The 27,375-nt window shown below is 46.3% G+C and overlaps 9 protein-coding genes across 9 annotated transcripts; 7 read left to right on the top strand and 2 right to left on the bottom strand.

Annotated features, from left to right (window-relative positions):
- Positions 1–570: 570 nt before the first annotated feature.
- EDB93DRAFT_1252058 (uncharacterized protein) lies at positions 571–1,976 on the top strand (the record flags this gene model as incomplete). Its single annotated transcript, XM_041453241.1, has 6 exons — positions 571–639; positions 696–854; positions 909–1,055; positions 1,281–1,461; positions 1,508–1,756; positions 1,813–1,976. The coding sequence occupies 6 exons, from the start codon at positions 571–573 to the stop codon at positions 1,974–1,976; spliced, it is 969 nt and encodes a 322-aa protein (XP_041306078.1).
- Positions 1,977–4,797: 2,821 nt separating this feature from the next.
- EDB93DRAFT_1321791 (ubiquitin-conjugating enzyme) lies at positions 4,798–5,940 on the top strand. Its single transcript, XM_041454946.1, has 8 exons — positions 4,798–4,971; positions 5,036–5,084; positions 5,136–5,153; positions 5,206–5,303; positions 5,355–5,389; positions 5,438–5,515; positions 5,567–5,663; positions 5,727–5,940. The coding sequence occupies exons 1-8, from the start codon at positions 4,875–4,877 to the stop codon at positions 5,783–5,785; spliced, it is 531 nt and encodes a 176-aa protein (XP_041306077.1). The 5' UTR covers positions 4,798–4,874; the 3' UTR covers positions 5,786–5,940.
- Positions 5,920–8,264, top strand: EDB93DRAFT_1156347 (uncharacterized protein). The gene is made up of 11 exons (XM_041449895.1): positions 5,920–6,062; positions 6,159–6,205; positions 6,257–6,339; positions 6,393–6,484; positions 6,541–6,596; positions 6,655–6,678; positions 6,733–6,896; positions 6,976–7,160; positions 7,254–7,553; positions 7,632–7,722; positions 7,792–8,264. Exons 1-11 carry the CDS (start codon positions 6,042–6,044, stop codon positions 7,878–7,880), a joined length of 1,152 nt encoding a protein of 383 aa, XP_041306076.1. The 5' UTR covers positions 5,920–6,041; the 3' UTR covers positions 7,881–8,264.
- Positions 8,265–11,529: 3,265 nt separating this feature from the next.
- EDB93DRAFT_1088292 (uncharacterized protein) lies at positions 11,530–12,683 on the bottom strand (the record flags this gene model as incomplete). Its single annotated transcript, XM_041446126.1, has 3 exons — positions 11,530–12,225; positions 12,282–12,390; positions 12,430–12,683. The coding sequence occupies 3 exons, from the start codon at positions 12,681–12,683 to the stop codon at positions 11,530–11,532; spliced, it is 1,059 nt and encodes a 352-aa protein (XP_041306075.1).
- A 1,276-nt stretch (positions 12,684–13,959) lies between these two features.
- On the bottom strand, positions 13,960–15,396 carry EDB93DRAFT_590249 (S-adenosyl-L-methionine-dependent methyltransferase). The gene is made up of 6 exons (XM_041456787.1): positions 15,149–15,396; positions 15,087–15,099; positions 14,880–15,028; positions 14,334–14,823; positions 14,176–14,282; positions 13,960–14,127 (listed from the first exon to the last, which is right to left on the bottom strand). The coding sequence occupies exons 1-6, from the start codon at positions 15,331–15,333 to the stop codon at positions 14,085–14,087; spliced, it is 987 nt and encodes a 328-aa protein (XP_041306074.1). The 5' UTR covers positions 15,334–15,396; the 3' UTR covers positions 13,960–14,084.
- Positions 15,397–15,503: 107 nt separating this feature from the next.
- On the top strand, positions 15,504–17,694 carry EDB93DRAFT_1088280 (uncharacterized protein; the record flags this gene model as incomplete). Its single annotated transcript, XM_041446125.1, has 8 exons — positions 15,504–15,540; positions 15,598–15,737; positions 15,812–15,887; positions 15,937–16,038; positions 16,091–16,985; positions 17,043–17,297; positions 17,353–17,501; positions 17,558–17,694. The coding sequence occupies 8 exons, from the start codon at positions 15,504–15,506 to the stop codon at positions 17,692–17,694; spliced, it is 1,791 nt and encodes a 596-aa protein (XP_041306073.1).
- A 332-nt stretch (positions 17,695–18,026) lies between these two features.
- EDB93DRAFT_1105289 (uncharacterized protein) lies at positions 18,027–18,940 on the top strand (the record flags this gene model as incomplete). Its single annotated transcript, XM_041447490.1, has 3 exons — positions 18,027–18,398; positions 18,448–18,613; positions 18,663–18,940. The coding sequence occupies 3 exons, from the start codon at positions 18,027–18,029 to the stop codon at positions 18,938–18,940; spliced, it is 816 nt and encodes a 271-aa protein (XP_041306072.1).
- Positions 18,941–19,857: 917 nt separating this feature from the next.
- Positions 19,858–20,211, top strand: EDB93DRAFT_1088274 (high mobility group box domain-containing protein; the record flags this gene model as incomplete). The annotated part of the gene is made up of 3 exons (XM_041446123.1): positions 19,858–19,942; positions 19,997–20,055; positions 20,107–20,211. Coding segments are annotated over 3 exons (249 nt in total), but the record flags the coding sequence as incomplete, so codon positions are not given.
- A 1,957-nt stretch (positions 20,212–22,168) lies between these two features.
- On the top strand, positions 22,169–25,775 carry EDB93DRAFT_1292023 (P-loop containing nucleoside triphosphate hydrolase protein; the record flags this gene model as incomplete). Its single annotated transcript, XM_041454570.1, has 21 exons — positions 22,169–22,348; positions 22,401–22,491; positions 22,543–22,704; positions 22,755–22,915; positions 22,962–23,014; positions 23,068–23,092; positions 23,143–23,282; positions 23,335–23,432; positions 23,486–23,508; positions 23,561–23,662; positions 23,716–23,827; positions 23,877–23,921; positions 23,970–24,090; positions 24,155–24,373; positions 24,423–24,525; positions 24,574–24,705; positions 24,752–24,791; positions 24,846–24,979; positions 25,034–25,170; positions 25,227–25,307; positions 25,358–25,775. The coding sequence occupies 21 exons, from the start codon at positions 22,169–22,171 to the stop codon at positions 25,428–25,430; spliced, it is 2,232 nt and encodes a 743-aa protein (XP_041306070.1). The 3' UTR covers positions 25,431–25,775.
- Between the last annotated feature and the right edge of the window lie 1,600 nt (positions 25,776–27,375).

The raw sequence follows: 27,375 nt of genomic DNA, 5'->3' as shown, positions 1-27,375 counted from the left end.
GTAGCATGTTCGCTGCATCATTGTTGAACACAAAAGATATGTCTCCATCAACTTCCATATGGATATCATCGTCAGGTTGATCACCAGGCATCTCTTCTTCATCCTCGACATGTTCATGGACCCCTTCCATACAGTACCTGCAGGCTGGTGCATTTGCAATATGAAGACTAACGGCCTGAGAACTTGTGAAGCCTTTGAGGCAAAAATTGCAGCAGTAAGACATAAGCAATGAGCCGAAAAAGCCGAGTGAGTGTCACTTTGACTTATGGTCAATCGGTGACAAAGCCGAGTGATCAGACACGTGAAATTAGACTGACAGTAAATTTTTGACTTTTCAGCCAATGATTTGACACTACACGACATGACTAGGATGTTGATCATGTGGGTGGGCCGTTGATTTACCTTTGACGCGTCTTTGTTGATTCACCAGTGACCAGTGTGACGGGACACATCTTATCTTATAAAATGGTAAGATCTACCTCACTTGTTACTGTACCCGCTCTCTCATCTCTACCTTCAAAATGTCTTCCACAGGATCAAGTCGCCAAGCACTCGCTAGAATGATCAACAATGTTGACCCTACTCCCTCACAATGAGAATGACATGACCGCCATCCCTCGGAGAAGGCACTATATTAAGGTATGTCCCATCATATGTACGGTTCACTCCTCTTATGATGTGATTATATTTATCAGTTGAGGAAGCCCAAGACCATGAAAATCATCGCCAAGGCAATCAAGTTAAAAGCAAGCAGTCCCGCAGGCATCATGCCAATAGAGGTGGGCTTGTTGTTGCATCTTTTATCTATCTGTAATGTGCATGTGCTTCTAGTGTCTTTTCATAACAGGTCACAGGTATGTCTTGCTTATTGTCACCTTTGCACAATGAAATCTGACTGTTTCTTGAAGTTTTCATCACACAATGTCCCTCTGTCCAATGTATCGGCTACTGGTCCACTGGATTTAAGACCACGTTTTAGTAAGGTCCCTCCACAAAAAAATATACCTGTATCATGTCAAACCTCTCATGGATGGCAGGATGATGTTCTTACAGAGGTAAGACTGTCTGATGCCGACTTCAGGTCAGGGATGCTGATAGGTATGACTTGCAGGAGTCCGGCTTTGTTAATAGTGATCATGCTCATATGGCTTGATCTGAGAATATGGTAAGGTGTTGCTATCCTGACTTTGATATGTGCAGCGCTGATTAACTGAAAGTCTCCAATGGGGCAACAAAGACTGACTGCAGGCCATGCAAAAGAACTCATGCAACTTTGGCAGGTGCGGACTGCACATACCACCTCTGTGGAGCAAGACGATGACATGGGCAACCCTTCCGAGGAGCATGAGTGGTACTATGGACTCGGAGATGGCACCGATCTCGATGGTCAAGATACAGATGTTGATGACTTTGCTAATGGGACCACTTACATGCAGCATAATCATGTGTCTGATAATGAGGGTAAGCCAATTTTCGTCACTTGAACAGCAGCTGATTATGTTTGCAGATTCTCACATGGACTCAGGTTATGTGTCGTCTTCTGACAATGAGTATGACAGACCACACAATTGCAAATGGAAGCGCATGGCTGATGATTTATCGGAAGATTCACCCTCCCCTCAACAACAAGAGCAGCAACTGCCGTGCAAAATCTGCAAGAGCAAGGGGCATGTAGCAGCTCGTGATTACAAAGTTGCAGTCCAGCAACTCATCAAGTTTGCCATCGGAGATTTTCATGGACAGCTCACCTCTCAGTGTTACAAGAACATCTAGACGCTTGGGCCCCTACTATTTTTCTCCTAATCCTCCTAGTATCAGCCCTCGCGTCATACCCTTACCCCGACCTTACCCTTGTCATCCTTGTCATCCTCGCATTCCCTTTCGCTCTCTACCTGTCGCTTCAGCAGAGCCAGTACATCTGGCCGGACCCTTTCGCTGACGAAGCATACCCATGCTCCGTTTCACCACCTGACTGATCCTGTGGACAGTCCCCTTGCCCTCACCATCTGGACGGTAACCTATGATATGATGCATGATGCATCCCCTTTGCCTTGATTACCTTTCTTGATCTCTGACTCGGTGCGCAGTCGCACATGCGACTTATACTTAGATCCGCAGCTGCACGATCATGCCCCTGCGTGTTTCACTTCTTATTCCGATCTTTGACTCACTATTCTTATCTGCACGTTCAGAGCTCGCCCGTGTCTCACCTCGAACGTGCCTTCCTTTTATGGTCATACCCTTTCCTGTTTACTTCTCTTGGTAGTACGAGTTATCATCCACTAATACGCTTCCTGTCCTCTATATAAACTCGCTACCATGTAACCTATTCCTTAACTTGAATCTACTTGGTTCTTGACCTCCTACTCTCACCAGAGTGATCCTTCTGCCTCGCCAGCAGTCTATATTCTATCTTCTTATCTGCTCTTCGCGGATAAGCCTATAGTCTCGACCTTTACTCATCGACTTCGTCGACGAGCAAAGCCCCTGTTGACTAGTTGGACTTCTGTCCTTCTAATTAACGACGATCCTTACGATTAACCTTCGGGTGTCGTAAGCCTAGGCCGATATAGCTTATTGTCTCGCACCTGCGTGACATAAGCTACCCGATTTGGACATAGGCATTAAATCGTACTTGCCGAAGACACGCCAAGTACGACCCCTAACCTTGGGCTAGCCCAAGGACGTCCTCGACCGTTGACGACACACGCTCTGTTTGAGCGTCGCCAACAGATACCATCCAAGTCGTAACACTCAGTATGCATAACCAGATCGCATGACTCAGGTGTTGTGGGCAAAGGAAGCTTGGAGGGAGGCATGTGTGTTGCATGACATTGAGATAGGATTCAATGCTGAGATCATACAAATGGTAAGTGCCCTGTCTCTATTGATTCAGCTGCCTAATCTTATACTCAAGATTACCCATCGCACATCACATCTCATGAGCGAGGTGAAAGCCAAGCTTTGACCTCTTGTTGAGAGCATCTCTGGGTTTGACTGCAGCACAAGAGAATCTGTCAAGTCTAAGAATTGCCGACTCATATGTGAGCTCAAGCATAAATTTGGATTGTGTTACCAGGTGAGTGGACAATAATCCACATTCTATCACACTCTTACATTTGATTTAAAGGACCTTGGAGACAAGAAAAGCTGTGTTCCTTGCAGTGGTCTCTTTCAGACGAGGTTGAATCAGAAGGGCACAAATTCAATCTGGTACCAGAACAAGAGGGACGAAGGTGTTGTGTTTGAGAAGTATTTCATGCCATTTCCCATTCCTGCCTTGGCTTTGTTATATACTGTGGTGAGTCAGGTGTGTTGACACTGTTACATTCACATGATGATGTTGTTGACTGCAGGCTGAATGCTGCGTGGATGAATGGATTGACAGAGAGCAGGTCAACATCAGTTTTGCAAGCAGTGACTACAAAGAGATATACAATAAACACCTCGCCAATCTCAAGACATTCCAAGCGTGAATGAAAGACCTTGGGATACTTGATGCCATCCTCAAGGACATCAACAACAATGGCAGGTATGTATCTCGCGAAATTTCGTCTTCATGAGTCTGACGCACTAGAACCAGAATACATGCTAGAGCGGATCCAACTGATGTTCCACACAGAGACTGCCTGTCTGACAATGAAATCGAGAATGCAATTCAGGAATACCAGCGAGGGGGTGACGGCACTGAGAACGTCGATAGTGATGATGCAGACAAGTTTGATGGTGGATCTGAAGATAATGAAGGCGAGTAGGATAACTGCTTGATTTAGTTCTGGTAGTGTTGTAGCATTGAATGGATGTTATTGTTCCCATTTATTTGGGCACTGCAAACTACTATCACTATGATTTTGGCCATGTGCCGCTATGGTGCACTATGGAGCACTATGTAGCAGGGCTATGTAATTGACGTAGTAGGTACAGGATGCAACATTGTGCAAAAAATGATACAAGATGTAGTATATAACACTATGTTGAGGGGGGGTTGCAACGAAGCTATGCATACTATGTAGGATCTGTAGTGCTACATTGCACATCGCATTTTTGCTGATGTGTTCTGATCATTTCCAGCTCAAATGTGCCCTCAAGTTTGTTTGAAAGGGTCAATGAGTGTGCCCTTATTTGTAACATCTTTTTCTCCCCCAACCAGCAATATTACTGACATACATCTCAACAGAATCATTCTATCTGGTGGCCCGACCATATGCCAGTGTGTTTGCCCCACTTCCCCACTGCCTTCTTACTATTGGTCCCCATCACATTCATTCATCCGTAGCTACTGTGTCATCTGATTATAGTAGTATGATTCACCCGTTTTCTGGATCCTATGAATTGACTGTTTTGTGGCTTTTTATTACTTTGCTTATCCTACTGTTTGGGTGCAATGATTACTTTTTTTACTTACTGCCAGGGGGATAAGTAAGATTCAGATGAAAATCAGAGACTGACTGGTCTGAAAAAGTAACTGTTTGCTTATCCAGTGCAGTTCAGTGTCCTGCTTATTTATGCTGATTAAGTCATTTAAGTACATAAAGCAGATCTGAGATTTTGCTGATGGCAGTGATGCTAGTTTGTCATGCAGTCAGAATTGATTTTGTTGCATAGTAGGATGCGCGGGAATGAGCAGACAGGCTCAGACAGAAACTAAATGAGCAGGAATGTATACTAATAGAGTTATAAGATACAAGTCGTGCTAATAGAGTAGCGGACTAAGCCTGATCAGAAAATCAACTCGAAGTAGCTATGTGTTCTAAATAAAAAGAAATCTGTTCTATTCCCACGCCATTATCCGCATTTCTCGAATCGCAAAACCACTCACTCACATCTTTCAATCTTTCACTCTCTGTAATTTTGTTAAAGCCTCAATTGATCTGATGTCGAAACCATCCACACCACAGCCATCAAACACTCTTCTACTTCGTAGGCAGCTCACTGAGCTCACGAAGCACCCGGTTGAGGGGTTCTCTGCAGGTGCGGGCAGCCTTTCTCCTTAACTTTGATCTTCAACCGATTCCTGATAGACTTCCGGGCAAAGGACTTGTCGATGACAACAATCTTTACGAATGGGAGATCATGATAATCGGGTTAGCGTAAATCTCTTCAAAGTCATCCGCCACACTCACCAGCTTTGACAGGCCTCCGGACACCCTGTAGTACGCCTCTACACCCCTCTTTATCTATACCTCTCATTCATACCTCATCTAGTGAAGGAGGGTTCTTCAAGGCTCGGCTTTCTTTTCCTTCAGAGTACCCTCTCCAACCGCCAAAGATGCGGTTTATCACGCCCATGTGGCACCCAAACAGTAAGCCACGGGTGCACTTTAATCACCGTGTGATCTAACCCTATCGTACAGTTTACGCCGACGGTGTAGTTTGCATCTCTATTTTGGTTCGTATTCCTTGTCGCCTCTCAATCAAAGCTCATCCATGATCGCAGCATGCTCCGGGTGACGATCAGTACGGCTATGAAGATGCCGGTGAACGATGGATGCCTGTCCACACAGTGGAAACAATTGTATGACCTTCGTCGAAACGTTTCCTGTATCCTGATTTGACTCCATTGTAGCTCGTGAGCGTCATATCGCTACTGTCCTCCGAGACCCCAAACACGGACAGCCCAGCTAACGTGGATGCCGCCAAAGAAATTCGCACGGACCATGCTGGTATGTGACCGATTGGCCTTTCAAGGCTGGATCACTTGATGCTAACTAACTATGCCATTGTAGCTTACAAGAAGAAAGTACGACGTCTGGTACGTAAGAGTGCAGAGGAGGCTTTTGATTAATTCATCTCCATCCTCCCTACATTTTCACCCATCTGTTATACTCCTGTTTCGTAGTCTTTGTGTTACTAGTTGCTCCATCGTATAAGTACCTACGAGTTTATTAAGACCTTGTCAATACCTGAAACAGACACTTGGTCTGATACCTGATCACGTGACACATTGGTGGAGTACCCTTAAGCTGTGACCGCTCACACCTGTCTCCTCACCCCCATCACCATCACATCGCCTACTACCCAATCGTTAATCAACACCAAGCATGTCGGAACAAGCTGGCGAGGCAAGTCCATCAAAGAGTCTCCGTAAATCTAACCTAAAACATTCCAAATGTCGTATGTTACATGTTCTCGTTTATTGTGCTCGGTGATCTACCTAGGCTGTACCTGCAGCTCAGAAGAGCAGCTGGACGAGCTTTTTGAAGTCGTGAGTCTCTGTTTCTTGAGATGATTTGATCAGTAAACCGACGCCTCTTAGTCTGGCTGGCTTCACGGGCGATCTGTCGGCTATGACTGCTCCTCCGTTTATATTATCCCCTACGTCCCTTACTGAGTTCCCAGGTACGATCGATTTTGAGCTGTGTATATCGATCTGAATATGTTGCGTTGTTCAGCGTACTGGTGTGAGCGACCCGAGTTGTTCGCTGCGATTGCAGATGGAAAGACAGAACAAGCCAGAGCGTTGGCTGTGTTAAAATGGTTCATCGTGAGTCGAGAAACATGGCTATTGTATATTGTTTTGCTAATTCATACGGTTGTCAGAGTACGCTCAAAGGGCAATACACATCCCGGAACGAATCAATGGGATCTGAGAAGAAGTATGTGATATGCTTGTATGTATTCCTAGTATGAACTTGAAGCTCATCTACGATGTAGGCCGTTGAATCCTGTTCTTGGAGAGTACGTTTCTTCGCTTCTAACACATGTATCTTGCGCTGATCTGACCTCTTCTAGACTCTTTTATGGGTATTGGCCAGCGAATGCAGCTCGCGGGGGCAAAACTACCCTAGTCGTAGAACAAGTCTCCCACCACCCACCGATCACAGCTTATCGTATAGAGAATCTCCAAAAAGGTGTGATTTTGACTGGACACAGTGCCCAAAAGACGAGTTTCAGCGGTATGTTTTCTTTGTTTCATATTTCGTATATCAAGTACCGCATACCAGGTCCCGTATGCTGACGTACGTTTTATTTCAGGAGGAAGCATCATCGTGAAGCAAGTTGGCCACGCAGTTCTGACTGTATCCCTTCCGTCTGGTGAGACCGAGGAATACCTGATCACACTTCCTCGACTCCGTATTGACGGGCTGTGGTACGGATCCCCATACATCGAGCTTGCAGAAACGAATTACATTCAAAGCTCTACCGGGTGGCTTTCTACGGTGCGCGCTTACTTCCCACTTCCTGCTCATCATTCATGCTATCTGAATCACAATCCAATTAATGAATCAAACTGAATCTGCCAAACGAAATAGATCGAATACAAAGGCAAAGGCTATTTCTCTGGCAAATCACACACGTTCAAAGCAACGCTCACACCGCCTTCACACATCCACACATCCCCCCACATCGTTGAAGGGACGTGGCATACGACGTCTAAAGAGTTGCATAGCGGTGCTACGTTCCACGATGTCACCTCGCCAAAGGAGGAGATTACAGTCGCACCTGTTGAGGAGCAGGGGGAGTGGGAAAGCAGGAAGTTATGGCATGGTGTTGCGAAAGGTATCAGGGAGGGTGATTTTGAGAGTGCTGCAACGTGTAAGGGGAAGATTGAGGTGCGTTCATGTTTTCGTTCATTTTTTCTGTCTGCATGTTTGCTGATGCGAACGTGTCTGAAATTGAAATTGACACAGAACGAGCAAAGGCAGAGAAGACGGGACGAATCTGCTGGCGGTACGGCGTGGGAGTTGAAGCATTTTAAACATGTAGAATATGATACTGTCTGTGAGTGTATCTGCTCTCTCTCTCTCTTGTTCATCATTGTCCGGATACTAATGCTAACGCTCTTTGAAGACGAACGTCTAGGCAAGCTGTTCAAAGCGAACCCCTCAACAGAGGATGGATATATTTACCTCGGCAATGGTCCACACTCTGAGTCTTAGTCTTAGATGCTGGGAAAGTATACCTCTAGACGTGCAGACAACCACTGTCAGCCTATAGAGTATTGTTTGTACCGTCGGATAATCTGGACGTCTGTGGGTGAATCAACGCTCCTGATCTGATACATTCTCCTACTTTCTTCTTTAAGTTCTTAGTTATCACGGACATGGACTTGATCAATTAATTCACACCTTTACTTGGTGTTCGTTGTGTGAGCGTTAACTTATAAGGCAATATTAGACGATATCGTATTGCAGATACGAACTTGTCTAATTCCCATTTTCACACAATCGTTGGTTCAGCGCGTACGATATATATAGGAAGGAACGCATAGATCACATATGGCGAGTTCGTACTGGATCAAAGAATGTGAGACTGGAAACACGGAGAGAAAAGATAATTTTCAATAAGTTCTTCGAGAGAGATGTACGCTCTGCTCATCTCAAGTTTCTATTCTTACTATCTTACAACACGGGCAGCAATTGCCCATCAAATCGGCTGCTCTTGAGCATCAATAATACAAGTGGCACGTTCATCGAAATGTACGTGAATTTCAAGATAAACTTGATTGCAGTTAACTTCGGAATCTGGAGCTGCTTGAGTGAGCGATAGGACCGTACGGTACACGGTGATGATCACGTCTGTGTAAGTAAATCGTTCTTCTCCTTGTCCGCAAACTCGTCGTCGACACTAGTGTCTCCTGCGATCCTGTCCGACGGGTGATTCAAAAGCTGCTCGCTGTTTTGCTAACCGATTAGATAACGGGCGCCAGCTCAAAAGGAACGCAACCCATCCTAAGAGCAGCAGACATTGAGAACGCAGGAGAACTCTTCGCAGCAAACGGCTTCTAAGTTGTCATGACAAGTGGACAAGGACTGATTAATGATAGACCGAGGCTTGTCGAAATGTGATGATTATATGATCCTCGGGCACTTCAATTGCACAGCGTATGCTGTATATAAGCTGTGAAACGAACACGAGGATAAGGCATGTCAAGAACGTACCAAGAAGCAGTACATTCAACTCTGACTTGACGAATACGCCTATTGTGCCCAGCTATCAGCCTGTCGTTGAAGTCTTCGCACGTGATGATTTTAGAATTTCATGGATGAAAGATGAGATGGCGCTGCACTCGGTAGTAAGAATTCTGGATTATGTCTTTACCCACTTAAACAAAAAGCGACGTCAGCAATGACACCCTGTCAGAAAGTTGAAGCCGGATGGGTCTGTTGTGCCAAACACGTGGCAGGTGAATAGCAGATCATCACTTTCTGATGGGATGGCTCGCTGCGAGTGTGGAACTTGGAGAGCGGGAAACAAAAAGAAGAGGACTGATGGGATGGAGAAAGTAGAGTGAAGAGTATAGCGTTGTCTCCGGACAGGGAGATAGTGGTTAGCGGGAGCGATGATGGCGCTGCAGTGAGGTTGTGGACATCGACACATGCAAAGTCATCGCTAAATGGACGAGGCACACACGACCCGTGATATCTGCTGAAGTGGAGTGGAAAGCGGAGAGATAATCCGATCAAGACCGGGCATAAATCTGTCCTAAATCTTATTTTTTTGCACACGTGTGAATTAGTGCATTCTTTATTTTATTTTCACGTGTCACACTAGTTCGCTTATTTTACTCAGGATGATAGGTTTTTACAAGCCGACTATTTCGTCAGTCAACGGACGGTCATGTGGCCAGAAAGGACTTTTGACAAGTACATTGATCCACTTCGATTCGCGACAGTGCCATTGCCCTCGGCGGGGCTGCAGTGCAGAATGTAATTCAAGCATATCGCACGGGCAGGTTTAGGAAATCTGTCCACGCATCAACTGAACAGTTCTACGACATATAACATGATCCTAGTGTCGATTGACATTATTCGAGCAGAACCAGTTCCACAATCAGTTGATTCTTTCATTACTGCATTGAAGTTTTTTTTCATTGCAGGTATGAAAGACTTCAACGACTGATTATAGCGTGGGGTCGCGAGCGGATTGGTCTGGGCGACGACGACGAGCACACTTCCTTTGTCTGTGTCACTCTGTGATATCGCGATATCACCGAATGACCGCATCCTCGCAAGCGCATCGCACGACACGAACCTCAGCAATGGACGACCCATCAGTTTGCCACTCCAGCATGCAAATTATCTGTACTGCGTATTGTTTTCTGCAGATGGAAAGCGACTAGCAAGCGACTGCCTCGATCAGAACACGTACACATGGAATGTTGCTGATCCTGCGGTTGTTCAAGAAGCCGACCTCGATGACCTTCTTTCGGATCCAAAAGTGAGCTGATAGCATGTTTCACTATTGTATTACATTCTTGCAACTGAAACACTCTGCCAGGACGACAATTTGACACTCCATGTAGTACGTGATACCTTCGTAGTAAAAGATCTCATTGCATTCAAACATACACTTTAGGCTAATGCTACACGACGTCCAGTCCAACGACGTCCGCCTATCTATCGAGTACCCCAAGGTTTTTTTTTGAAGGAGTCCCACCAGATCGTTCTCATGTATGTTCAAGTTAGTGGTAGCTTTCCCATTGTTTTCGGACTTCGTTTCTCAGATCTCTGCACGATACCGTTCCCGTTCTTCAGCATCACTAGGAAGCAGGTTTCTTAGTCATTGATTTTAACGCAGCGCCTCCGATTCCCATAATACGTCACCCTCCTCTCCTCTCCATTAGGTTCGAAACAGCGCCGACAAAGTGGTGAAGGCCCCGTCCCTGCAGTCATCGATGTTCCGTATGCGAAGGGCAAACATGTAGGTTCTTACACACTCTCTGACGTTGACCTCTACCTGATATCACGTAGAGAAACGCTTGTGCGAGGGAGAAACGGAAAAGATTATTACCCCCGAAGAACCCTACTGCGAGCGGCTCACAGCCTCCCAAGCCCAATGCCACAGAGTAATCCGGCACAACAACTCAGACTCAAACCATCCTTGCAACCACAACCAGCTGTCTTTAATTCATACACCACACTCGCTGCTGGTGATAATACCCCAGTGACAATCTCAACGCCCTCGTGCCCTCATGTAGTACTCAGACAGGTTGGACTCTGGTCTCGCCTCTGGCTCTTCATTGGTTTTCTGTCTCCTGGACACCAGGATGGTCATCATTAGTTTCTCGTGCGCCTCTAAAATATTACACCTCTGCAGATGAGGTCCACATCCCTACTTTTCTTGATACGACGCGCTACGTTCCGGATTGGACGTCTGTGATATTGATGGACGTTCGGTTGATCTGACATTCGCCTACTTTATCCACTGAAGTTATCACAGATATAGACTTTATTGATTCATACTTTTACTTGGGATTGTTTGTGTGAGCGATAGGGTGATGTCACGGTCATTGATTGGACGTTCAACTCTGAGTAGTTAACAAATTCATATGCAGGCAATTTGCCATCAATCATTGTATGCACTCGCGGCTGGGTCCATATCACTGCTAGATACCGATGAACAAGAAAAATACTTCGAGAATTATGACAGATGCTAGCTATAAACGTATCGATCGATATCACAAGGATCAATTATTAGTACATTCGTTATTCTTTGGAACGCAACTGCCTTCCAGCATTAGGCCAGTAGATTTCAAAAATCATATCCTCGATTTTCTCGCGTTCACCTCCTATTCGTCCATGATCCTCAGAAGCTGTAGTAATCGTCGTAATCCCCTTCGCTATCGTTCTCGGAGTCATCGTCGTAACCCTTTGCTTCTTCCTGTCGTTCCTGGGCACCTTTGCGCTCTCCTTCTGCATCTCTGGCTAGTCGAAGGCCGCAAGCGTTCCGTATGCATCGCCCGACCCATTTGTCGCTCAGCCCCTCAAGCATCAAGTCATAAGGCCCCTTATCACTTTCATCGTCAGCACACGCGACGTGATATGAAATACCGACAGCAGCAAGAAGCATCCGTATGCCCCTTACGAGTGATCGATGATATGCGAGCATGGCCTCTGAGTCAGTTTCGGTAGGTTTCTCCAATTCTCCGAACAACGCCTCGTGAACGTCCAAAACTCCTTGCTCGTGTAACTCCACGTTTCCACATTCAATGCGACGCCAATTTTTGCCATAATTTCCATCGGAATCATCATAGTAACCCCAGCACAAGGTCTGCCACCCATTGCGCTTGTGCACATCCGGAGGACAGCCCATCGTAAGCTCATTCTTGATAGAAAATGCATCGCCTTTCGTCGCAGAAGGGCGGCGTTGGATCTTGTAGCCAAGAGAGTAGAACCACTCGACCTCTGACCAACGCGAGCGGCAGTAGTATTGAAGATGCACATCAATGTACATTGGTGCAGTTGGTGAGTAGATCCTAACTATATGATCAGTGGAGCGCGGCTGTCGATCACCATGGATGTCAGCAATAGAATACAGTGTCAACAAGCTGTACGCACGTCCTCGTCGTCGAGTTCCGTTTCATTCCATAAAATGGTGATGCATTTCTGGAGGAAGCCGTTCTCAAAGTTCATTTCCTTCTCGATCTCGGAAACGTGGGCTTTGACGCTGTCGAGAAGCTAAGCTTCATTGGAGTACTCGTCATACTCATCCTCATCCTCCTCAGAGTCTTCTTCGGAGCCACCCTCAGAACCATTCTCAGAGCCCTTGCGCGATACAGAGACCACCGTGCGGTACTTTTTATTGGTTTGGAGGCGATTGATAGAATAATTGGTCCACGCGGTCTGTGTGGCGCGAGTTGGGCGAAGTAAGGGACCAAAATAGTGTTGCGCTAGGTCAAGTCCTTGTAGATTGGTTTTAGCTGCTGAAGCATCAACGCTATTGGCATTATTTGCAGACATAACGAACAGTGAGATGCGTGCAGAGCTGACTAGAGACTACGTGAGCGAATCCGAACAAGAAGGGCAGAGACGTGACGCGTAAATTTAAGTTGGTCTTCACGTGATCGTGACACCTACTTATGGTAGTTCGCTCAACATATTCGTGAGGTTGTGCTGGATGAATCAGTCCTTCTCGGCATCCAGACTATTTCGTCGTTCAGTAGGCACTTACCGTCCAGTATGGGTTTTCCTCTTGACTAGGTGGCGTCCATAAAGATCTTCGATGCAACTGTTTAAACAACAATATTATTGTGTCCAGCCTGAGGAAACCTTCCTTCATGACGACATAATTTGTAATTTCTTCAGAAGGAGGGAATACGATCTGTGGATGGCCCTGATTCCGGGGTGCAAGAGGCGCTATTTCTGTGAAGTTGCATGGTGAATGTGGGTTCCACGGTCCAGGGGTGATTCAGAGAAAGACTAGCGGTAACGACGAGAACCAAACCAAACAAGTCGGAACATTTAACAAGCTAGCATGGAAAGTTCATCGAAAATTGTTCCAAATGTTGCATGTTGCATGTCTTGTGCACTGTGATCAGCTGGGTCGTGAGATCTTGAGACCTTGAGTTGTTTCGTCCTTCCAATCTTAAGTGCTGTAGCGACCTTGTTGAACCAGTTCGTGCGGAGTCCGTTGTGATCCCTTTCCTCATTCTCTACTGAGCGTTACGGAAAATGGTGTTACATGGGGAGGGGGTTTTGGACGTTCAGAGCCAAAAGCGAGTCCAGAGTCCAGCCTGTCTGAGTATCGTGCGATGGCGCTGAGGCGACAGCAGGTGTGTTATACGAATTGGAGACAGCTAGCTGTGATTGCAAAGATGGCTGGGGATCTTGAGTCGCTGTGCCGATTACTGCGTGACATTGGCACAGGGGAGATATACAATACACGTACCGCGTCCTCCAGTTCGTTTCCATTGCCAAGAGGTCTTGCCTTTCACGCTAGTGTTCATGTAGTGTGTCCATGCGCCTTGGATGACGAGTAACTGGGTTGGATTGACTTGCGGGAGGCGGTGAACCAGCATATTGGTGGTGGCTGATCGATGCAAGTCCATCACCTGACAACGACTGTCCTGTGGGTTAGACGGGGTGCCAATGAGGCCTTGTTGTATACCGAGTCTGAGATTCGAGGAAGTTGGTGTCGTATCTGCACCTTACAACTTGTAAGCGGCGAGAGTTGTTGATATTCGATTTGCTTTCGGTGTACAATGTTCGTGGTGATCTTATGTGCACCTAGTGCTACAATGAAAGTTGCATCCAGGGTTGTGTATCGACAGTGAAATATCCAATTACCACATAGATTGGCACATGTGTAGCAACAGGGTGTGTATTCGCCAGCACAATACACTACATTCGATGAAAGTCATATCAAGCAAAATGTATGCCCTCGTCATGAAATGCGGATAGTAGTCTGTTTAACTGATGAGAAAACATTGGAGACAAAATGAAGACGACTCGCTTTAGAAGATCGTCAAGGATCATCTTGGCTGCCCGCTGTTTTGAGTATCCCGATGATTTGAGGACTTCTTCTACTTTAGTTTTCATGTTTGTGTCTTCATCGATCATCTGATTTATGATAATTAAGTCCCCATTTTAACGCACAAAAACCAAAATCACCTTATTTTGCGTCGAGCACCACGTCCTCCAGTTTTTTTCCAGCATTTCAATGACGCCTTTTGCCATAAATGTGGCATGCACCATTTTATTTCGCCTCGAAAAGATGATTCTACCCAGCCCATCAAATTCCTCGAACTTGATGGGCGGAGGAGGATTCAGAGGCACCAGTCGTACCACTGACGATTCGACTTGTGGTGCTGGTCGGAAGTTGTTTTTTCCAACGTGCATGACCAGGTCTACCTTCGAATAAAGCTGTACGTTCGCGGATAGTCGCGACCAAAGTTCTGTCCCTGGCTGAGCAACAAGCCTCATGGCAAATTCTCTCTGGAACATGAGGATTGCCACACGAAAGATTGGTCGATGAGAGAGCAGGCGGAAGACAAGGGGTGATGATATTTGATAGGGTGTGTTGGATATGCATACATCGAAATATGGGAGATCGGCTTTTACAAAGTCTCCAATAATTATGTCGAGTTTTCTTTGTTCTGGTCTTCCCAGGAGTAGCCCGTCAGTCGATAATATTAAGACAGAGAGAGGTACACGCACTTCCCCTGAACTCGCTTCGTCAATTCAGCTGCCATCCGTGGGTCCATCTCAACAGCGGTGACATTTTTGGCTTTTTCAAGAATCTTGACAGTAAGGTTACCTGTACCAGGGCCAACCTCGAGGACTTTATCAGTGGGGAGAAGGTTCGCCTACATGTCACGATAAGCATCTGAGATCGACTCTGCACAGATATGAGCTGAACCAAACCTTATCTACGATACTAATGTAAAATCAGCCCGAGTTATATTATATGAGCGCAGCGAGCATACGTTTGAGCAATCTGCGGATTCTTCAAGATATGTTGTCCAAATCTTTCTGTATTGAATATTGGGTTACGGACGCCAGCTGAAGTCCCTTCATTTGCACTATGGTTTTTGGAGGAAGATGATGCAGCGGCTGATTTTATTGAGGGCTGGTGGGTACGCGAGAAACGTCCTGAAGTTGCACGAGGCATTTTTTGATTTGTCGCGGTGGAGTCGATACTGGTGGTGGAAAAATGTATAGAAGTCAAAACACGTGACCCTACTATATGCCGCCGGGAAGCGCCATTAGTAGAAATCGACTTGTCTAAGTTGCTGAACTTGAACCAGTAACTTAGATCCACGATCGAATACTTAGAACATCATGTTCAAGAAGCCTTTGGGGAATTTAAAGACTTCAGGTGCGCGATTGTTGCTGTTTTACTGACATTGTACCTAATCATTGTCATACTCACAAGCACCCCTGCGTAACTCTGATAGGCGCAAGCTGAAACAACGCATTATCCAAGCCTTTTCCCTCGATCCAGATGTCGGCGAGGAACTTGTCCCCGACGGTCTGATGTCAGTCAAGTTCAAGACATACAGTGACGATCCAGGTGTAAGCGAATCTGGTTACAGCTCTTTGTTACTGATCACATATTAATGAGACCCGCACGATGCCGCCGCACTCAGGTGGTTTATTTGGGACCTGGTGGAGACCCATTGTGGTTTACGCTTGGGATAGGCAGCGACGACATGATCCCGACTGGTAAGCTGCGCCTGCCGCGAGTCTGACGTCCGAAGCTTAGATGCGATAGTATACACCCTGTGGAAGAAACCAGATCTTCTCCCGTTTCTGTCTACACCATCTGCGGTGATTCCAGTACTGGTTGGTGGTTCAGATCTCATGATTCCTGGAGGTATGTACTACTTGTTATTTCAGATAGGTCCTCGCTCAGTAGACCCTGTAAGTTGTTCAGTATCCGCCATCACTTCAAGCTGGGCAACTTGTCAGTATTACGGAACATATTCACCATTCAACGCGTATTGGCCCTCCACTTGCTGTCGGGCACATTGCAGTGGATAGTGGCGTTCTATCTGACGCTGGCGCAAAGGGAAAGGCTGTGTTTGTTCTGCATGCTTGGAATGACCATTTATTCGATATGGGACACAAGGAAAATCCGCCGGATCCTTGGGAGATGAGCCATACAGCTACGAAAGATCAGCAGGTCATACAAGACGAGGATATCATAGAGAATGATGCATCAAAAGAGCCATTGGTTGATACGCTGAGCTCTCGCCTGGAGGAGACGCAGTTGGATGATCCTGCTCCAAAAATAGAACTGACGAAGGAAGGTGCGTTAAACTACATTGATCGTGTCTTCGATCCCTCACCCCTGGCAGATGTTTCGAATATTCTCCACGACGCACTTCTTCAGGCAATAAAAACGACCCTATTTAGCTCCCAGACCTCCGCGCTTCCCATGTCTGCTAGCACATTTTACTCGACTTACATCCTACCCTCGCGACCTGCTCAATCACCGTCTCAGCCACCCGCATCTGCACCCATTGATATCAAGCACTCATCCCACAAGTCGCTTGCGTATTTTCTCAAATCAGCAGAGAAACAAGGCCTCTTAAAGCTTAAAGAGATCAAATCTGAGTTGATGGTATTTTCTGTAGCCACATCACATGCAGATGTTGTTGCACACAGACCATATTTATCTCTAAAAGATGTGGCTCTCAGGAACGAGAAGCGTGGACAACGAGAAGAAGAGGAGCGGACGCGAGTCAAGGAGCTTGAAGTGACAGAGCTTTGGAAACCACATCTTCAATCGTTAAAATTCTTTGCCGAGGCTGGATTTGAGTATGGACCAGCGCCATTTCCTGATTCATGATCAAACGCTGATGACGTCCCTTGCAGTACATCTGCCCGATACACCTATGCGGACATCAAGACCGTACTTGATAGGTACGTCACTGACCGACAATTGGTGAACGCGCACGACCAATCATATATCAACGTTGGCGCGGACGAGCTTCTACGGACGACTATCTGCCAGCCTGGCAATTCAGCGGATATGGAGTTTTTCAAACGCGATCAACTGATTGAGCGCCTATCAGACAAGATGCAGAGTTGGTACAAGATATGCGCCGAGGGCAGGGACCCTGTGCTCAAGTGCGCCTGGTCCCTATCATTGTGTTGGTCATCAGTTATTAACCTTCGGGTACAGGAAGGGGCAAATCAAACCGATATCGGTGGTTGTTAAAGTCAGACAAGGTCGTAAGGCGACGACGCTAATTACAGGCTTTGAGCCATTTTTTTTGGAGGCGGTTACTCTTGCAGAGGAGCTGAAGACGAGATGTGCCTCCTCAACTTCAAGTCAGGAAATCTAATATTATTGTGACGTATAAGTGTGGCTGATACGTGCCTGTCAGTTTCACCGGCCCCAGGGAAGTCGTCAGGCATGGAAGTACTCGTACAAGGCAAACAGATCAAGGAGGTAACAGAATTCCTTACCTCGCAAGGTGTACCAAAGCGGTGGATGCACACAGAGGGCGGGGGGAAGAAATAGATGGGTGCGGATCGCGTCCTTTAGTCGGGACCCAGGAGTATTTGTTTGACAACGAAGGCGTGTATATGTTACGATACAAAGTGAGATAAATATTAAACCAAATATTTACTCTTACGCGAGTTTCTGTTTTCGTACCGCGTTCCTTGGTTTGGACGTAGAAGTAGCTCGACGATTGAACACGAACCGCGTCGCGTCATATAACACGTGATACGTGATCCAGTAATGGTTTAAATTGCAACCGCTTTCCTTTCCATCAAGATTCGTTTCGTGATTTGTTTCCGTGCCACTCATCACGGATTCCTCTTGATTGGGGTATTCCGAGCCTTTTCTTAATGCCAGGTCCATGCAACTCGAAAAAGAAGAAGAAGGCAATTGCGAAAAAGAACAAGAAGAGGACATCAGCTATCCAAGCTACATCTCCGGAACCCCTCGTTCACAAACTTGAGCCACCTCCAAGTGACATCGTCTGTACTGTCCATGAGCCTCCATTTAAAACACCTGTTCCGTATGTCCAGGAGCTCCATGAAGAAGTACTACCAATCATCCATGATCCCGGAAACGGTCCACGAGTTCGCGACGTCCGGGGTTTCCTAGCTTCATTTTTTGCCCAGCCTCCCTCGCTAGAAGACCCTCTATGTGCGGAATTCTCACAGGAGGAGGTCCTTCAGATGCTCTGTACCGTGCTGCCGGAAGAAACCGCTATAGTGAGTGCCATGTAGAGTAGCTAGTAAGCTCACAAATTGATCCCTCAAGGTTCTATGGTACAATAAGAGCCGTGCTACTAGTCGCATTTGTCCATCATGCCGGCGGCTTTATCGTCTCGGCGATATTTTGCCAGACCTCACTGAAGATGGCGAAAATCACGTCAATGAAACCCGTTCACCTCTACTTGCCCGGGAGCAGGAGATATCAGGTCTTTGTATGTACTCGTATTTAAAAATACAATGAAAGGGCCCTGATTGGTGTAGGTTCTCCTGTCTGCTTCATTGTTGCGTCGTTCGAGTACCCAAGTGCAATTAAAACGACTTGGGGTAGAACTGCAGATGAAATAGATGACTTTACATGGGACCTTCTCAATGGTCCTGGAGACGGACAGGGCGACAAGGGCCTCAGTCTCTTACTCAAAATGGCGCGATTGCCTGACCTTGGCTTGGGACAGCTCTGTCTACCTGACATTGACTTCGATGCTGAACCTGAGGATCAAATGTACTGCAGGCAAAATTATGAACAGGATAAAATGTCTTAGAAGGTGAGTAAAGAGTTCGCGAAAGACTTGAAGGACGCTTACTTTTAAGTATCATTATTGCGTTTAGATCTGCTGTTTATTCACATCATTCATACCATCTGGGACCGTACTATTTATGTGTGTCAAGATTCCATCATCATTAAATTAGCTGGGTCACTGCTGGCCCTGGATGAACTATCGCTAAAGAGACCCAAAAGAGACCATAGGTTTGGCTGTGTGTAAGACGGGCCGTTGCATCGTGGGTTTGTTGAAGTGGTGGTTATGTCAGCAGGAGTCCGTGCCCTATTCCCACGGTTGTAAGGTGGCTGGCCTTATACAAGGCTCCCACCCGCTAAACATCCCCTCAGCCAACCTTGCCTGTATAGCTGTACTGTGGTCCTCACCCGCCTAAATCAAACCGTGCTAATACTCACCGTAGTACACAACAACAGTCAGTCATATTTTTTATTTTTTATTATGTTCTATCTGCTTCACGAATGCCCTGTGCTGTTCTCTGTTGCTCTCTGCGTCGTTGTATCGTCGTTGAGCCCGTGTAGAAAGTGAAGACGGGCGCCGGCCGTATTTGTTTGGCCACCGACGCGTTGACGCGTACCGCGTCTTTCCGCGTCGCACTCGTTTTCCTCAATATCTCTCATGCCAACGACGTGTTGAATTGATCGCTCATGCGTTTTCCACGCTCTAGATGCCCAAGGACACCACCAAAACCAAGGTTAGTCTCCTATGCATTTCTCTTGGCCTTAATACCACTTTTCTCCATATGCACCATACACTTTCCATTCTTTTTGCCCTGTTTAACTTCCGTTACGTCACTTGGTCGTGCTCATCAGCCACGATGCTGATTGATTTAACAGCGCAAGGCTGCAGGTAAATCAGAGGGAAAGGCAACCAAATCCAAGGCTGCCAAGGCCAAGGGCGCTCCTAAACGGGCGCTCTCCGCATACATGTTCTTCAGTCAAGATTGGAGAGAAAGAATCAAGTCTGAGAACCCAGATGCTGGTTTCGGTATGCCTATGGCGCTTCTTTCAATCTTTTATTCTTTTCTGATCCCCACTGCAGGTGAGGTTGGCAAACTACTAGGTGCCAAGTGGAAGGAGCTTGACGAGGAGGACAAGCAGGTTCGTCCAAGGTATAAGACAACATGCGGTTGGTGCTGACAGAACTGACAGCCTTATATCGAGTTGGCCGCCAAGGATAAAACAAGGGCAGAGGAGGAGAAAGCATCCATGGCTGCTGTATGTTATGTTATTTGTCCACATCGTGGTACGCATTGAACATCTTTTTGCAGACCAAATCTTCAGCAAAAGAGAAAAGTGATGGGGAAGAACAAGTCGATGAAGAGGAAGATTGATCTCCCATTCCCTGTCTCCTTGTACATACGAAGGCACTTTCCGCTTTCTTCTAACATAATTGCCATAAGTCGTTTTGATGTCAGTTGAGTATATTAACTTCCTATGCGAAACACGCGACACTCGTAATGCACTCCCCACGAGCCCTCGTACCGTTTGCCCTCCTTTTCATTCGTGTTGCTATTCATGTGTGTTTTGTTACACATTTATGTTCTGCATGTTGTCTCTCGTTACTCTAGAAAAGATTGTACTTCTGTATGATCAACCCTTGTGTCGCAAGTTGTTGGAGTTGTGTAGACTCCCACCTGACAGCACTCGACGTTGAACTTGAAGGCTTTCGTGGTCACATGATTCTGATGCAAACCATCACGTGATGCGTAATATAGAACGCGCCAGAGGGCCAAAATCGGTGTTCTCCTTTTCTCTCACCCACACCACCGTGACATCCAGTGACTTGATATTTGGTCGCTAAAGATGCCACTGCGAGCTGCTACATACGGGAAAAGTAAGTTTTTATTCCTCGGGATTAGCTCGCGAGCTGACTATAAGCAGGGATTCTCGAATCTGTCCCTGCACCCCTAGGTCTGCATAATTTGCACGAAACGACACTGGCGATTTCATCAGTAATTTTTACCCTCTGATACAGATCCTGATTCAGATCCTGAATTTAACCCTGGAATCTTTGTTTATGAGACTAAGAAACGCGGAAACCGCAAAGCAACGGCTACCGAAGACGCGTCTCCATCTGCCCCCCGTGGCAAGTCATGGAAAAGACGAAGCGAGGTTCTTGATAATTTTGAGTTATCATCCAGAAGTCGTGAGTCGTCTTTATAACGACGCAATACTTTTTGATGATTATATCAGGGAAGCGCCGACCAATGGGTTCAGAGGCGTCTCGATGCCATAACCCACTCAAGCAGTACTTTGGTTCGCTGAGCAATGTCCTTAGCAGTGCTTAAGCTTACTTCCAATAGATGATGACCTTGGACTGCAATCTGCGTCGGAGGACGGCGAAGCAGATGAAGACGATCCTGAAGACGGCGACTCGGAAGAAGAACACGAGTCGGAACCTGATCAACCGGTAATACTTAGGACCATAGCTGCGTTTATTAAAGTGTCGAAAGAGAGCACTCCTGTCATACAGCAAAGTCATTCACAAACTCCGGTTGATGATGATTCTGTCACTGGTAAGTCCATCTTGTTCGCATATCAAACCTGTGAAAGCGTATGTTTCGTTTCAGAACCTGAGTCCGAGCCAGAAGTTGCTCATGTCTCGGCGAAGCGAAAGTCACCTGAATCAGAGCAGATTACACCAGCTTCCAAGCGGAGAAAAATGCCTTGCCTAGATGGTACGTTTAACCTTATGGCCAACCAATGCAGACCTATCTTGACTACCGCTACAGACGAATCCGAAACCGAACCAGAGTCCGACATAGATTCACCCGTAGTTTCAAAACAGCCAGCGTCCAACAACACGAAGCTTCCAGAATCTGACTCTGAAACAGAGCCCGAAGACGGAGAAGAAACATACCCCAACCCAGTGAAGCCTAATATAATTCTCTGATTGTCATCTACTGATATAAATATAGAATCTCCATGCAAAGCCTGGCTTCCCGCTTGCCCCCAGTCAGAGTCCTCTTGGACCTATGATATTGGACACAGCCGAGAAAATAATGGTGCCCGCGTCGATCAATACCTATCTGAGAGAATACCAGAGGGAAGGCGTCCATTTTTTCTGGGATTTATATAAACAAGGTCGAGGTGGTTTGCTAGGGGATGATATGGGTCTTGTCAGTCCAAATCTGTTCTTCTCGTTTCTTACCTGAACATTTCACATTCTCAGGGTAAAACTATCCAAGTGATATCATTTCTCTCAGCAATAATGAAGAAGCACGGGGACGAACGCGATATCAATAGGCGTCGAGATCATGTTTCTAATCTTCAGGATGGACTAGAGTGGAGAAAATGTCGCACTTTACCACCGGCGAACAAGACTTGGCCCACATGTCTCATTATCGCCCCTACATCTGTTGTACCAAACTGGGAGCGCGAGTTTCAGACGGTGAGTGCATACAAGCAACAAGTAACGCCACAATGTCTCACGACCGCCTCAGTGGGGCTATTTTGAGGTCGGATCTTATACAGGTTCGAAGAGAGAGCGGGATGATGTCCTTACCGACTTCAAAATGGGCAGACTCGATGTCGGTATGTCGATGAGTCCATCTCCTCCGACCACCTGATAACTTCGAGAAACAGTACTTACCACGTTTGACATTGCCCGTCGGGACATTGCGCTATTGGATGACCTCGCTTGGTCTGCTGTCTTCGTCGACGAAGCGCATAGAGTAAAGAATCCAAAGTCGAAGATCACCTTAGCATATAATCAATTCGCATGTCTTTGCCGCTTTGGTCTGACAGGTAATACTACTCTGCTTCTACAAGGTGATCTGATGCAGCGGGATATTTAGGCACAACCATTCAAAACAGCTACATGGAAGCATGGACGATACTTGACTGGACCAACCCTGGTCGGCTTGGAACAAGCAAGCAATGGAAAGGTTACGTCGTGAAGCCATTGACGATAGGTCAATCTACCAGTGCGACTGAAGAGGAGAGAACAAAGGCTTTGGTGAGTGCGTATCTTGCAACCCGCAGCTCATTCTGATATCTAGTAGACAGTCGCAATTATAGTCAGAGACAAAGTATTGCCTCAATTCTTTAAAAGAAGGTATGATCAATGGATTTTTCTATAGATACTGTTTAAAATATTCATCTCTCTAGGACGAAGGACATCATTAAGGATCAAGTGCGAAGCTTCTACCTGTTATACTATCTTGTACTGAATATAGCCATTAGTTGCCCACGAAAACCGATGAAGTAGTCTTCTGTCCGCTTACGCCTGTACAGGTCGCCGTTTACAAACGCATCCTGAATATGAATCCCGTACAGAATCTCGTCAGAAAAGACGAGAATTGTGATTGTGGATCAGGGGGAAAGTAAGCTTTCATTTACATGTCTCGAGGATGCTAAGAATCATGTTTTATACAGACGCAAAGAATGTTGCCACCCTATTGAGAAGGGAGGCGTCCTCAAGTATATGTCAATACTCATCAAAATCTCAAATCATCTAGCGTTGATACTTCCAGGTATCGTTGATGGTTCAGTTGCCCGCTACGGAATAAATGCTCATATCTATAAGCCCCAAACGATAGCCCAGACCAAGTATGTGTGGAGGTCATTATTTATCCCTATGGTGCATTGATAATTGTTCTAGACTTTACGGAACAGGGAACTCGCTGAAGTAGCATTTCCGGGCCAGGCTATACCCAAGTATGGGACAGCCATGCTACTGCCACAGTACTGCGGGAAGTGGGTTGTAGGTCATTGTTTTATGAAAATTATCTCCCACACTGTACATCGCCTTCGCAGGTACTCGATACCCTACTTAAAGAATGGAGAAAAGACCGCGCAAACAAGGTCCTCATATTTACTAAATCCGTCAAGCTTCTCGATATGTTGGAGTTTCATCTTAACACCAATAGTATGTACTAGATTCTTTCCGTATCGATTGAGTACTGATTGATCGCAAGGTTATGGCTTCCTCAAACTGGATGGATCCACGAAGCAGAGTGATAGTAAGAGATGATCCCTTTGTTTGCCCTGGTTGCTAATACCAGCTTCAGGGATGCCTATGATAGATAGATTTCACCAGGACTCGGATATCTTCATATTTCTTATCTCTACTCTTGCTGGGGGAACTGGTCTCAACTTGACTGGAGCGAACAAAGTGGTAATTTTCGGCGAGTTTGAATATCCTGCATTTAATACTCGAACTTAAACCTGGGTATTATGTAGATCCCAACTGGAGTATGTATTTGCCTGAATCCTGTTTGACATCGACTGATATCTACCTAGATCCGGCCCACGACCTGCAAGCTATGGATAGAGCATATCGCTTTGGGCAGACACGTGACGTTTTCGTTTACCGCCTTCTCGGAGCCGGCTCAATTGAAGAGTTGATTTATGCAAGGCAGTTGTATAAGCAACAACAGATGGCCATCGGGTATCAGGCAAGCGTACAAACGAGGTATTTAATACGGACCAAGATTTGAGCACATTTCAAATTTCCCTCTTAGGTATTTCTCCGGCGTTCAAGGGGACACTTCTAGACAAGGGGAACTGTTTGGAATCAAGAACATTTTTAAGCTGCATGAGGATACTCTTGCGACTAAGATGGCTGTAAGTTCATATCCTTGCGCAGGAGATATCGACGTAAACCTGCTGCAGATCGAAACAGCAACAATCATGGAGCTAGACTGGGCTCTTGCTCATCTCAGCTCTTCGAAGTCGAAGAAATCAGCAAAATCCAAGGCCGATGACTGGGTGTACGAGGCCGATTCTAAGAGCGGAAAGGAGGAAGTAAGTCCCCTGTCTACTTGTTTCGCGCCATGTAATCATGTGTCAGCCCGACTTACGGGGGCTGAGTGCCCTTCTCTTTGATGATGGTGAGCTCCAGCTGGAACGAGCACACAAAGATACTGATCCTTGTATTTTCAAAGAACCTCCAGAGGTTACAGATGATAATGATGTCCACAAGACACTCAGCGCAATAGGCGTTAAGTACAGCCATCGCAACGACGACGTGCTATTACCGAGTCGTATAGAAGAAGAACGTTCTCGGACGGCACTGAAGGTTAGTGTTCGTGATATTCTCTCACAGGTTTTTTGAGCAATGCGATGGTAGGAGGCGAAGAGAAAAAGAGCGGCTGCCAAGAAACTGAAATCCGAACGAAACCAAGGCACCTCTCGGCAATCGAAAACTCCTGAACTACAATGGCCGCCTCGACGGAAACACCACAAAGCACCTCTGTCTCCGCAATCAAAGTCAGTTCCCAAGCAAGGTTTGAGATATTGACACTCTTACTCATCGTTCAACGTAGATTGGCCTCACGACAAATGGCGTTGATTGAACTAGGCATGATTAACAGCCCTGCCGATCTGCCGGTTTTCGCCCAGTCCTTGTGAGTATGACGGACGTTGCTGCAGATGACTTCGGCTAATCTATGACTAGTGCTCGCAAGTCGGGCGAAGACCAGAACGAGATACTTGCGAGACTGGACGAACATGTTCGCGGTCGTTCTTGAACATTGCTGGCCTACGATCCAAAAGTAATACTTCGTGGACTGCTACAGGCGCGTTGGGGTTGGTAACCATCGGTTCACGAACGGAACGTGAACCTGTTGGTACCAGTAGTGGGATTGATTGATTGCTATATATGCCGGTAATGTTTGGGTCAAGACCTGCCAAGATGTCCAAGGGTTTCGATTCGAGCTACTCTGCATGCGAGGCGCACTGCAATTAGTGATGAGGTCGAAATTTCTTTGGGTCGGGTGTCGTACGTAGTATGTTAGAGACAAGCAATAGGAGCAACTCGTTTCAGTCTTCGGACATCAAGACTCTAACCAGTGACAAGTGAATCCACATCCAAAGGTCCTTATTGAGCTCGATGACGATACGAACAACTAAGCAAGCAAGAGGATGTGCATATAACACGACAATGCACAGAAAGGCGCCCACGTTCAGCTTGCAGATGATTCGTGTACCGATCGTCGCGCTGCTTTCTACGGAGTCATGGCACGGACTGCTGTCATTGATCTCACTTTGATACACATGTTTCTCAACTGTATCAGTTGAAGGCCGTGTGGTGTGATAGTGGCAGTGGTAACGGTTGAGCACATGCAGTGAACTCCCTTCTAGAATTTGCCATCACTAGCATGGCACCTTCCGTCACTTCTCTCACAGGAACTTTTGGTGAAGAAGGCAATTTTGTTTAGTACGGGTGTCTGAAGACTCGTAGGGACAGAGAAGTACATGGGAACGCTGTTGGGATCTTCAGGAGGTCCATGCATTATGAGCATGTCGACTGTAACCCACAACAAAAGTTCCGGCTGTTGCATATATGAATTCATGATATCGCGGGTAGTCAAGAGCATGATATTGTAGAATAGGGGATATGTTTATATATTGTGGAGGATGTTGTAAGGCAAGCAATCTGTAGAATCGAGCACTCGAAGGAATGTGCAGGAATGGTGTTTTCGGGGAAACCAATAGGACGTACACAAATTTCTTCACTGCAGACGACACCACGATCGGATTCGATAAAACAGGACAAAATCCAGGCTACCGTGAGAGTCGAGGGAATACATATCGAATCATTCAAGGACTCCTTCAAGACATGCGAAGGCTCTCACACTGTCCACTTGGATTGGGAACGTGTTTTTGGATATGCCAAGAGAGCATGTTGTCCTGCCAACGGATATACTTCACTGAGTGAGTGCCGATGTCAGGTTTTCTGCAAAGACATGGTAAGGCCAACATTTCCTGGTTCCAGCAGTTTGCTTGGGTATCCACATGGAGGATATTTCCCATCTTCGACTGACTCGTTCAAGAGTTATGAGTTTGTTGAGAGGCGTGCACAACACACTCTCATCGTCGAATCAGATAATGCCACTGGGGTGACAAATGCTGCTGAAGTAGCATTTGGACTCGATGTCCCCGCCAGAGCCTTCCACCATGAAATGATACTTGATACACTGTGGACCACAGTGGTTATATAGTGCTGCTCGATGTTCGGATGTATTGGATGTCTCCGGGAAGGATCTTGAACCTAATAGAGGAAGGTCACTAGGTGGTGGAGGGAAGAAGGGCAAAATGATGTATGGCAGTCGTTGCGAGGAGGAAATGTTGTTGGTAGACGTGAAACCCCAAACTTTGAGATGCAGTGGTAGCCAGCAATAGCAATCGTAACTTGAATCGCATCCACATAGATGAATGACAAGATTTTAAAAATGGTGTTGGGCCATTGTAAAAGGAAAGAGATCGAGTAAGTGCAAGAATAGCACGGAATCACGGGGCCTGACGCGTACGCTTGGCGTGATAAGCAATGGCGTACTCGATTTTCTTCAAGTTGTCCTACAATGTCCCACTACGCTCGGAGTCCGACTTTCGGTGTTGAAATCTGTGATCATGAAAGTCAGAAACAACGGGTCCAACGAGGTGGACTTAAGGTTTTAGCACTTTAGGCATGCA

The sequence above is a fragment of the Suillus bovinus genome, assembly GCF_016758785.1.
Source record: "Suillus bovinus strain UH-Sbo-P2 chromosome Unknown EDB93scaffold_42, whole genome shotgun sequence".
NCBI classification, from domain to species: Eukaryota; Fungi; Basidiomycota; class Agaricomycetes; order Boletales; family Suillaceae; genus Suillus; species Suillus bovinus.
This window is presented reverse-complemented; position numbering and strand designations above follow the sequence as displayed.

What these genes read in the sequence shown, in the direction of transcription:
- EDB93DRAFT_1321791 (XM_041454946.1), top strand. Translation starts at nt 4,875, where the DNA reads ATGTCGAAACCATCCACACCACAGCCATCAAACACTCTTCTACTTCGT. An exon ending in TAGTTTGCATCTCTATTTTG is followed by an intron (nt 5,390 to 5,437) that starts GTTCGTATTCCT and finishes CCATGATCGCAG; the next exon opens with CATGCTCCGGGTGACGATCA. An exon ending in AATTCGCACGGACCATGCTG is followed by an intron (nt 5,664 to 5,726) that starts GTATGTGACCGA and finishes ATGCCATTGTAG; the next exon opens with CTTACAAGAAGAAAGTACGA.
- EDB93DRAFT_1156347 (XM_041449895.1), top strand. Translation starts at nt 6,042, where the DNA reads ATGTCGGAACAAGCTGGCGAG. An exon ending in TGTCGGAACAAGCTGGCGAG is followed by an intron (nt 6,063 to 6,158) that starts GCAAGTCCATCA and finishes TGATCTACCTAG; the next exon opens with GCTGTACCTGCAGCTCAGAA. An exon ending in CGTGTAAGGGGAAGATTGAG is followed by an intron (nt 7,554 to 7,631) that starts GTGCGTTCATGT and finishes AAATTGACACAG; the next exon opens with AACGAGCAAAGGCAGAGAAG.
- EDB93DRAFT_590249 (XM_041456787.1), bottom strand. Translation starts at nt 15,333, where the DNA reads ATGCCTCGTGCAACTTCAGGACGTTTCTCGCGTACCCACCAGCCCTCA. An exon ending in GGTGCTCGACGCAAAATAAG is followed by an intron (nt 14,283 to 14,333) that starts GTGATTTTGGTT and finishes ATCATAAATCAG; the next exon opens with ATGATCGATGAAGACACAAA. An exon ending in ATCCTTGACGATCTTCTAAA is followed by an intron (nt 14,128 to 14,175) that starts GCGAGTCGTCTT and finishes TCAGTTAAACAG; the next exon opens with ACTACTATCCGCATTTCATG.